At 60.8% G+C, this 10,722-nt stretch overlaps 4 protein-coding genes across 4 annotated transcripts; 2 read left to right on the forward strand and 2 right to left on the reverse strand.

The window, feature by feature from the left end:
• Positions 1-465: 465 nt before the first annotated feature.
• THITE_2049896 (uncharacterized protein) lies at positions 466-711 on the forward strand (the record flags this gene model as incomplete). Its single annotated transcript, XM_003653787.1, has 1 exon — positions 466-711. A coding segment is annotated over one exon (246 nt), but the record flags the coding sequence as incomplete, so codon positions are not given.
• Positions 712-1,425: 714 nt separating this feature from the next.
• On the reverse strand, positions 1,426-2,800 carry THITE_2052176 (uncharacterized protein; the record flags this gene model as incomplete). Its single annotated transcript, XM_003653788.1, has 4 exons — positions 1,426-2,173; positions 2,246-2,357; positions 2,460-2,569; positions 2,625-2,800. 4 exons carry the CDS (start codon positions 2,798-2,800, stop codon positions 1,426-1,428), a joined length of 1,146 nt encoding a protein of 381 aa, XP_003653836.1.
• Positions 2,801-3,185: 385 nt separating this feature from the next.
• THITE_160867 (uncharacterized protein) lies at positions 3,186-5,070 on the reverse strand (the record flags this gene model as incomplete). Its single annotated transcript, XM_003653789.1, has 2 exons — positions 3,186-3,744; positions 3,824-5,070. 2 exons carry the CDS (start codon positions 5,068-5,070, stop codon positions 3,186-3,188), a joined length of 1,806 nt encoding a protein of 601 aa, XP_003653837.1.
• Positions 5,071-8,539: 3,469 nt separating this feature from the next.
• On the forward strand, positions 8,540-10,021 carry THITE_53349 (uncharacterized protein; the record flags this gene model as incomplete). The annotated part of the gene is made up of 1 exon (XM_003653790.1): positions 8,540-10,021. The coding sequence occupies one exon, from the start codon at positions 8,540-8,542 to the stop codon at positions 10,019-10,021; it is 1,482 nt and encodes a 493-aa protein (XP_003653838.1).
• Between the last annotated feature and the right edge of the window lie 701 nt (positions 10,022-10,722).

Here is a 10,722-nt window from a genome sequence, read left to right on the forward strand (position 1 = left end):
TTACGGCGATCTGGGACACCGGTCTTCAAAGAGATAGATCGGCCAAGAAATGGGATGATCAAGTCAATGCGCCGTCTTTGACAGAAAACCCTGCATCTCTATATATGTACCCAGGTCGACGTGTGATGGCGTTATCGTCTCATCCATTCTCGTCATCCAGACATCCAATCCAACTCAGATTTCCCTTCGTTCACGGCCCGGCGTCGTCCCTGTTGATCAGTTTTCCATACCACACCTTTCATTAATACACCACCCATCACAAGCCAACCAACATGGTCCGCCTCACCATCGCCGCTCTCCTGACCTGTAAGTCCTTTCATTCGCCGCCGCGACAGCCACAGTTCTCTCTTTCTGTCTCTATCTCTTTCCTATATCTCTCTCTCTCTCTCCTTCTCGCTCGCTCTCTCTCTCTCTCTCCGTAAACACCATCACTGACACCCCGCAGTCGCCGCCGCGGCGCTGGCCATCACGCCCAACAACGCGGGCGCCAAGAACGTGGGCAACGGCAAGGGCGAGCAGTTCATCACGGGCGGGTGCGTCAACGACGCCGACTGCAGCTCGGGCTGCTGCGCCAACGCCAGCGGCGTCGGCGTCTGCTCGGCCGAGGCAGCGCAGTTCCAGAACGGCAAGCAGGGCTGCCACTTCGTCGACCCCAACGCGGCCGCCACCATCGCGGCGGCGAAGGCGCAGGTGCAGAAGCAGGGCTTTTGAGCGAGAGGTTAACAGATTGAGGCGGGGTGGTCGCATATGAATATGAGAAACACCAAGGGGGAGGCGGTTGAGGAGGACGGGGCTGGGGTGATGGCTGGGGCGACGGAATCATTGAGGGACCCTGGGCTTATGCATTGGTTTTGAATCAAGCGGGCCGCTGTACGTATGGGAACAAGACAGGCAACCAGGATCCAGCTCGTGGAAGGTTGAGGCCAAACTCATATTTTCCGGAACGGTACAATACGCCAACTGCTGACATTCGAGGCCCTATGGTCCGATTGACTTTGTTCATTTTAGCCAACTATGACCCCTGAACGAGGGCTGTTCACCTGACTCTTCACCGCCACCCGGGCCGTTCCACCTGTGCCATCCAAGACACGCGAGATCTGGGAATGGCAGTCCTGAGCCAGGATACGAAGCTGACGGCCAGCGTCAGGGCGAAACTCGGGCTACAATCCGGCGAGACTGTTGCCGTCAGCATTCAGTCCATCGCGCAAGCGCCGGGCCGACTAGTTGCATACTGCGGGCTGCCGTGCTGCCTGGCCCGCACACCGAGCCAGCTGAGATGGGCGCCGTGGGGCAGGCGCTGTGAGGTTGAGACACAGATTGGGCAGACTCCGATTGCTGTGTATAGCCGAACTCAATGCACGAAAGCCCAGTCGCACGGAACAGGGCCGTATTGTTGTTCATCGCCTCTATTGTCCAATCTAGCAATCACCACTCGCGGATCTCTCCCCCCGGCCCGATGAATCCCGGCGACACCCACGGCTTCGCATCCTTGGACAAGGACCTGACCAGCTCCTCATCCACCTCGATCCCCAGGCCAGGTCCCGTCGGGACGGCAATATAACCGTCCTTGACGTGCCACACCTCCGGGTTCCAGATGTAGCTCGTGATATCATGGCCCGTGTCGTTGTAGTGGATGCCCAGACCCATCTCCTGGATGGCGAAGTTGGCGCTGACGGCGTCCACCTGGACGTTGGCGGCCAGCGCGATGGGCCCCAGCGGGCAGTGCGGCGCGAGCGCGACGTCGTACGCCTCGGCCATGGCGGCGATGCGGCGCATCTCGGAGATGCCGCCCACGTGGCTGATGTCGGGCTGCAGGATGTCGACGCAGCCGGCCTCGAGGAAGGGCCGCACGTCCCAGCGGCTGTGCAGCCGCTCGCCCAGGGCCACGGGGCAGGTCGTGAGCCCGTGCAGGGCGCGGATGCCCGGCAGGTGCTCCGACAGCAGCGGCTCCTCGATGAACAGCGGCGCGTGCGGCTCCAGCGCCCGCGCGAGCTGCTTGGCCATGGGCAGGTGCACGCGCCCGTGGAAATCGACGGCGGCGTCCATGCCGAGCCGCTTGACCGTCCGGACGCGTTCCACGCAGCCCTGCAGCGCGGCGGGCGAGTCCAGCCAGCCGACGTCCTCGGTCGCGTTCATCTTGACGGCCTGGAACCCCTGTGCTTTCCGGGCGAGCCTGGTGCCTGTCAGCGTCATTGTCGCGACCTTTTCCTTTGCCCCTCCGTCCAATGGGGTCGAGATTGCTCACGCTTGTGCTTCGACATCACCAGGTCGGTCGCCGCCGATCCAGGCGTAGACCTTGAGCTTGTCCCTTAATTTTCCCCCAAGGAGCTGATAGATGGGCACGCCGAGCTTCCTTGCTGAAGGCCCTCGAGTCAGGAAAATCTCCGGCGACAATCAGACACAGAGGTAAAAGAAGCATGATGATAATGATAATAACGATAGGGTCAGAGATTGCGTACCTTTGAGATCCCACAGCGCAATGTCGATACCTGCTAGTGCACTCATGAAGACGGGCCCGCCGCGGTAGAAGCTCGTGCGCCACGACATCTGCCAGATATGCTCGATGTCGCTCGAATGAGCCGGTCAGCAGGTGCAAGAGGGAAGGAGAGGACGACGGAACGTACTCGGCCTCCATCCCCTGGTACCGCTCAAACCATGCGTCCAAGCAACCCTCGACTGCCTGGGTGTGGCCCTCGAGCGACGCCTCTCCCCAGCCGACGTTTCCCTGCTCGTCCGTGATCTTGACGAAGAGCCAGCGCGGAGGGACGCGGAAGTACGCCATCGAAGCGATCTTGCCCATGGTTGATTACGATCGCAAATCTGATGCGGTTTTGCAGATGCCAGCCTTTCTGGCCAGGGATGCGAATCGATGATCGCTGCTGAGGAGGAGGAGGAGGAGGAGGAGGAGAAGACGACGCCGAACTCGGGGTTGGCCCACTTTTACAACCAAGCACGATACGGAGCAGACCCCGCGCCATGCTTGGATCTGGCGGCAGGCGATCGATGTTTTCTCGCAGCAGAAGAGGGAGGGGGAAGAAGGCTCGATCGAACCCGGAACAAACAAAGAGCTCAGGCATCATCGTCTCACCATATGCCAGTTTGGAACTCTCCCGTAATGAACCACGGCGAACCCCTGGCTCCGGTCAAATCATAAATGACTCCACTAGCCCGTTCCACTTTCCCGATCATAATAAAAGATAGCAATAAAACTTGGACCAAGTGAAGGCCGGTCGAATGAGCGGCCTGAAGTCCCGACACGGACCAAGCGACAGCTTGGTTTTCCACGAAATGTCCCGTTGCACGCCGAGCCTCTCCATCCAGCCGCCCGAGATGCTGCGATGGAGGAGGGAGATGGCGTCAGACGCCGTATACCAGGGCTGCCGTAGCCGCCGGTATCTAGCTAGGATCCGGCTATACTCAGACTTTAGGTACGCGATTGCGTCGTCGAGTTCGGGGACCGTCGCGAATGTCACCACCACTCGGCGGCTGCCGTCGACATCCCGCCCGATTTTCCAGCGCGCGGATGGGTCGGAAAGCAGAGAGCCGGCGCGTTCCAGCAGCGACTCCTGGAGAAAGCATGCGTGCTGCAGGTTGCGCGCCGCGCCGGCCAAGATCTGGCGCTGCAGCTTCAGGGACGAATACAGCGGGTGGAAGGCGTCGATGGCGCGTTCCAGCTTGCCCATCCGTCTCGCGAGTCCGTCTCGGAAGTGGCTTGCCAGGGAGTCGAGTCGGGAGAAAGCGCTCCTGCACGGCCGCCCGCACTCTATCGCGCGCCCTCTCGGCGCCCGCTGCAATGGGCCCGAGGAAGTCCTCGGCAACGCACAAGGCGTCTCGGAGCCCCTCCAGCGTGAGCCGGTCGGATTTGAGGGCCGCGGCAAGGTTGCGATACCCCAAGGGCTTCTCGATGACGGCCGTCAAATTGTCGTCGCACCGGCCTCGGGCAACCGCATCCAGCAGGCCCGGATCTGTGCATATCGTTCCCGAGAGCCCGTTGATGCCGAGGGCCGGCGAGATGTGGAACCGGCCGAGCAGCGAGGTCGCGTTGCGCGACAGCTGCAGCCCGTCGAGAAGCTGGGGGAGAGTCCGACTCCGGCCAGCAAACGCCGGTCGTGCTCGGTCGTATTCCAGCAGTTCCGACAGGGTCGGCGCTCGGCGCCCAAGCCTCGGAAGAGGCTGCAGCTCTTGGTCTTTTCCTGCAACTGGGCCTATGCCCCATCCGTCCAGGCGCCATGCCATCTTTTGAAGCCATGCCAAGGACTGGGCGGGCCATACGTACGCTTCCCTCTGTAAACTCGTCCATAAGGCCGCTGCAGAATTCAGGCTGGAAGACACGGGGATGGGAGGCGAGGCCAGGGGACCGGTCAAGGCGGCGTACTCGGGGTGATTTTCCCCGAGGCCGAGGGCGAGCACGGCTAGACCCTCGTCCACGAGCCGCCGCCAGAGGCTCTCAATCATGCTTATCGTGAGGCTGATGTTAGTTTCGGCGATGAGGGCGGCCGGATTCTCGGCGAGCCGCAGTAGCCGCGGGCTAGTCTCATTCACCCCTGTGATTTTACGGAATGTCGGGTCGCGTGGCAGGTTGAGAATCCAGGAGCGGAGATCGACACGCCGTATACCTGGCGCTTCGAGGCGGAGGCTGATATTGGAAACGGACTGGGGATCCTTGATGTGGCGCGCCGCGGCGGCGTACGACTCAGCGACCGAGACCAACTCCGCCACGGGAAAGGGAGCAGAGACGATCCGGACCCCCCGGGGGTCCCAGTTCGAGATTGGGCCGTTGATGTCAGGGTCGTCTGTCCACTCGCGCGGCCGACCGCGGTGGGCGCCAAGGAAAAGCAGACAGAGGACGACCAGGGCTACGCAAAAGAGGAAGCTCAGACTGCCATGGGCGCTAACCAGCCCGAGGATGTAACCGGCGTCTCCGGAGCGAGCGGAGCGGCCTCGCGTTTCGGCGCCCACGGTTTCTGTCCGGGTGTGAGCGGCAGGCCTGCCGTGCTCAGCGCTCTTGGCGCGGTCGAGCCGCTGGCTGCGGCGTTGGTAGGGGTGCTGATCTGCGCGGATGGACGACATGTTATGGCAGCCGCTGAAGGCGAGGCTCCTGAGATTTAGGGCAAGTGTGGCATGAGACGGCGCAAATTGAGCGGTAAATCAAGCGGACCTGCAGAAGGGGGATGCAAAACAGCAGCCCCTGGCTTACATACAGGAACGAGCTGCGAGTGAGAATCGGCAAATGGTGTCGGGGCATGGCACGTCTTTTGTCCAAGTTCCGCCGAGAAAGGCCAAGTGGCGAGAAAACTCCAGTGGGACAGGTGGCCGGGGAAAAAAGAAAAACATATCGGGCTGTGAGGCTGGCCTGCACAAAGAAGTGCTGAAAGCCGGGTCCGGCGACTTTCCGCGTTCGTTCTGGAGACGAGAGGCATGTGTGGCGGGGCAAACAGTTCTCTCAATGCTTACCAGGTATGAAACCGCCTTGTTCACTCCCACCACAGAGCGAGAAATGGCCATCACACCTGCACTTCACAGGAGGCGTTTTTTATTTTCTGATTCTCTTTGTTCATTCTCTATTTTGATTTGTCTTTGTTTGTCTGCCTCCGTCTTCCCTTCCTCACCCTGTTGGCTACCTGTTGCGCCGTACTAAGGCGACCCGGACAAACAGAGAGCAGCAGCAAACCCCTGGCCGACCCCCTGGGCCACCACATTAACTGACAATCAACATACCTAGGTACCAGAAACGTTCTGTTCCTCTGCCACACAAGGCATACCTAGGCATAGTACAGATCCTGGATCATGCTGCACCATCCCTCTGCCACAGACACAATGTCGCTCACGGGAAACTGCTGAGCGACCCACGTCTCAGCAGGTTGCGGCACCGAGCCAGCGCCTCTTTCACCACGACGATGATCACGTGCAAAACGTGAGCCAGTGTCCGTTGGTCGTGCAGCAGTTCCACGTAATAGCGGTCGATAATGGCATTGCCTGTCTTGCTGGATCCCAGAGCTTTAGCCTCCCAGTTCGAGGGCCGGATGTCGATATTCTTCAACTCGACCTCGGCGCCAAATGCGGCTTTGGCAATCGACGCAACGCCAGGGGCGGCAGAGGAAGCAGACGCCACCGCGCCAACCTTGCTCACAAGAACGCGCCGCCGGCGTTGACGCCGGGTGCCTGGACGCCGGACTGGGCAGTAGACATGGATGGTGCGCGTTCAGGCAGAGAAGAGAGAAGTTGGCTGGGTGGATGGCGAGTGGGGAGTGCGCGGGAGCAGGGAGGTAAGAAACTGAGGGACAGAACGGTGTGTGAGCGAAGAGCGCTGAAGCTGAGCTGAGAGGTCTTGGTGGAGATGAGTGACGATGGGGTTGGGTGGGTTTGTGTCGGGAAGCGGCAGGTGAGCGAGATGAGGGCTGAGGAAGCGCCCGCGCATTATAGGCAGCCACAAAGGAGGTCTTGCCCAATGCTCGCGTGCGGTCATCGGAGAGTTCGTATGGAAGATGACCCTGGGATGTTGGGATTGTCAACAATTTGGCTCGACAGGTCGTATGTTTTGCCCAAATGATTGCAGGTGCAGTACCAACAGAGCGAGCCATAGGTGATCCGGCAGGTAAGATGCAAGGGGATTCCGCCGTGGTCCTCAGTATGCCGCAGTATGTGTGAAGCGAAGCCGTCGGCCAAGCCAAGCCCACTGCAGACGACGGCGGAGCCAGCTAGCCCGCCAAAAGCTTCATCGAGGCGACGAGTGGCCCTCGCTCGGTCAACCCACAGTTGTCTGTGCCTGCAGTAACGGATGCCTGGTTGCCCAGCATACCGACCTGAAGCGCAAGATGCCGGTGACAAGGTGCCGAACCTCTGTTTAACAGATGTTCTCTCTGCACCTCTCAGGAGCTGTATAGCTGGCAGAAAGCGAGTCAACTAGTGTACTGTGTAATGCCGTGAATAGTTCCAACCACGGTCAGGGGTGCAGCGCTCCTACAATGAGCCCCCTGTTTCAGGCTAGGCGCGTTACAGAACAATGAGCGCCGAAGTGTAAGTTCCATTACGCTGACAGAGTTCGTGGCCACATCAGAAGAACCACGCCAAAGTCGTCCACGTCCCAGTAGTGTAGTGCATTCCATATCTTGGGCTGCGCGCTACGCGCCACCAAACCAGTAGCTTGCGCTACACGCCTGCCTAAATGGAATGCACAATCTCCCGAAGGCTGGTTCTCCCACCCAAGCACGACCTTCACATGCCCTATTGTCCATCATGCAGCTCAGGCTCATGCGTGTTCAGGCTGACATCGGGCTTGGACAGCTGACCGCTGACGCCGCTGGATCATCGCGGTCAGGCGGATGTCCGAGAGCTTACCATAGCGATCACCCTTGAAAAGCGGGACGGGGAAGCTGCGGACGGCGCCGGGGCCGTCAACAAGCTTGGCGTGACTGCTGTCTCGGTAGTTGCCACACGGACGGGAGAAGGAGGTGTGACTACCCCTGGATGTCGCACACGTCGGCCACCACAGCTTGAGGTGCGAGGAAATCAGGTTGAGCAGGGGCCATGAGACTCGGGAGGCAATCGGTACAGTAGCTTAGACCTAGTTTCTCAGAGGCTGGCGCATATAGGAGGTGAAGCGAAATATGAGTTGGATGCTCGATCGTGGACTCGCGTAGCAGCCAGTCAGTCAGAGTCTTGGGAAGCCAACACCGGCTGAAATCGACGGCCTATTTTCGGCGCCTACCCACCCATTTCGGCGCCTGCCTACCTCGGTAGGCAACGCTGACGAGGGTGTTGGCGCAGGATAAGCGCTAGGTACAGCACATACGTCACTCGTCCGGTAGGGCAGAAACGCGAAATGAGATGTGACGCAGTAATCAGCCCTCCGTCGTTTCCGCAACCATGCTCCTGTGCCGTGGCCCTGGGACAGTGGGACGGACGTGGTTCGAATAGGGTTTCTAGCCTATCCTAGGAACGGGGGCACGGCTGGAAGAATAGGTAGGTAGGTAGGCATGTGTTGACCCAGGACTAGGAGTACTTCTCTTGCACTCAGTAACTCGAACAGTTCCTACGAGCATTACACAGTCGGGCCCCCATCTTGTTCCCAAGCAGTCTCAATGCGTTTCCGATGCTGTTGGGCCGGCGCGGCCGCAGCCCGTGGGGCGCACGCAGGCAATGGAGGGCGAAACGCGGGGACCACGGGACGATGTGGGCATACGACGACCAACAGATCCAGGTAAGGTAGCTAGCTCCGTACACTACTCCGTACTCGGTGAATGCTCAGGGATTGGTTACTTATCTCGCTCTCGAGGCGCCAACCAGGCGCGCCAGAGATGGTGGACTTCCGGCCCCCAACTCTCCGCGTTGCATTTACGACAATAGAGGTATGACTCGTAAACTTTAGGTTGGTGCGACATGTAATCGCGAACGCAGTCCTGGCATGCATTTCAAGACTGAACGCCCCCCTCTCCCGGGGCTCTACAGACCTACGCTACAGAGGTTATAATCACACTCTAGCGACAGCTGTTCAGCTCCGTACCATTTTCACCACTTATACGCTGCCTTCCTTAAGGATATGGAGCCCATCCCCGGACCTGCCGGCTGGCCGCTGATCGGCAACTTGTTGGACATCGACCTCAACAACACGGTGCAGAGCTTCGTGGGGCTCGCCGAAAAATACGGCCCGATTTTCAAGCTGCGCCTGGGCGGCAGCGACCGCATCTTCCTCAGCAACCACGTGCTTGTCAACGAGGTGTGCACGCGCAAGGAGTTTGTCAAGCATATCATGGGCGCCGTTGGGGCGCTCGCCCAGGTGCTGCCGGACGGGCTCTTCACGGCGCCGACGGCGAAAAGGAGCTGGGGCCAGGCCCGGCGCACGCTGCAGCCGACCTTCGCGCCGGTGCGGATCCGTAGCATGTTCCCGGAGATGCTCGACATCACGTCGCAGCTGGTGCTCAAGTGGGCGCGCCACGGGCCGCGGACGCCCATCGACCTGTCAGCCGACTTCACCCGCCTGACGCTGGACACGCTCGCCCTTACCGCCATGGACACGCGCTTTAACTCGTTCTACCACGACGAGCTGCACCCGTTTGTACGGCACTTCGGCGCCATGTTTGCCGAGCTGCAGCGCCGCTCCAACCTGCCGGCGTGGTCCTCGTGGCTGCGGTGGACCGCCAACCGCGAGTTCGACGAGAACAACGCGTTCATCCGGGCGTTCTGCGCCGACGTGCTCGCGCACCGCCGCGCGCGCGAGAGCGAGGACGGAGGCGGCGAGCTCGCCGGCCGCCAAGATGTCTTCACAGCCATGCTGCACCGGCGCGACCCGGTCACGGGCGAGCAGCTGGCCGACTCGGTCATCATCGACAACATGATCACGTTCCTGTTCGCGGGCCACGACACGACGGCGGGGCTGCTCTCGTTTCTCGTGTACCATCTGATCCGGAACCGGGACGCGTACGAGAAGCTGCAGGCCGAGATCGACCGAGTGCTCGGCGGCGGCGCCATGACGGCCGACCACCTGGATCAGCTGCCATACGCCAAGGCCTGCGTGCTCGAGGCGCTGCGCCTGGAGTCGCCCGCCCAGGCCTTCGCCGTTACGCCGCAGATGGACGACGACGGCGGCGACAGCGACAAGCCCATCCTGCTCGGCGGGCGCTACCCGATCCGGCGCGGCCAGACGGCCATCGTGCTGACGCCGGCGCTGCACCGCGACCGCGGCGTGTTCGGCGACGACGCCGCCTCGTTCCGGCCAGAGCGCATGGCCGAGGACAAGATGAAGCAGCTGCCCAAGAACTCGTTCAAGCCGTTCGGCAACGGCATGCGCAGCTGCATCGGCAAGGACTTCGCCATGCAGGAGGCCATGATCGCGGCCGTCGTGCTGTTCCAGAAGTTCGATTTCGAGCTCGTCGACCCGGACTACGAGTTGCAGTACCAGCCCAGCCTCAACCGCAAGCCCAAGGACCTGTTTGTCTACGCGCGCTTGCGGCCGGGTGTCAATGTCCTCTCGCTTCACCGCGACCTGTTCGTGCCCGCGAAGCAGGACCAGCAGGCCGAGTAGTTAACCCCCTGGTATCTGGACTCGCATCGCTGGACATGGCTCTGGTTGTGCGTGCGGTTTGCGGTTCGCGGGCCGAACGAGGGATGTAGACTTGGATCCGCATCAACTCTTTCTCAAGACTCGTGTCAGAATAGGACGGCTAGCGCTTGGGCGATCGGACATTACTACAGTGAGTCGGGGCGCGGAGCACATCCATTGAACACCTGTTGATGCTGGTAGGCGAAGAAGGCGCCCGAGGCCCCAGGGAGCCAAAGCTGGCAAAACAGATAAAGCGCGGGCACCTGCTGTGTACAGAGTAGCCTTCAGGGCCACAATTAAGTTCTTGGCACAGGCAGCTTGCCATTAGCCATCTGGCGTGGTTGAACCCCCTTCCACCCGGTTGACATCTGCCGACCCCGAGCACAACGGACCCGGCCCCAGGCCCGACCCCTCACCCCCCCGAGACATTCCCCGCACTCGACACCTCGCACAGCATGGACGACCGAGCCACGGGCGGCTCAGAAGCTAAGAGCTCGTGGTGGGGTTCCCCGGCAATAAAACAACCGCCCTGGCCGCGCCGTCACCTGCGCAGACAGCCCTGAATCAGATTGCCATCGTCCGATCCTGGTCCCATGGGCGGGGTCGCAGAGCCATGTGTGTACGGAATACTCCGTAGTGTATGTACATGCGTTGCACTGCTGACTAGCTCGATCCCGGGGGTG

This window comes from Thermothielavioides terrestris, chromosome 3 (assembly GCF_000226115.1).
Source record: "Thermothielavioides terrestris NRRL 8126 chromosome 3, complete sequence".
NCBI classification, from domain to species: Eukaryota; Fungi; Ascomycota; class Sordariomycetes; order Sordariales; family Chaetomiaceae; genus Thermothielavioides; species Thermothielavioides terrestris.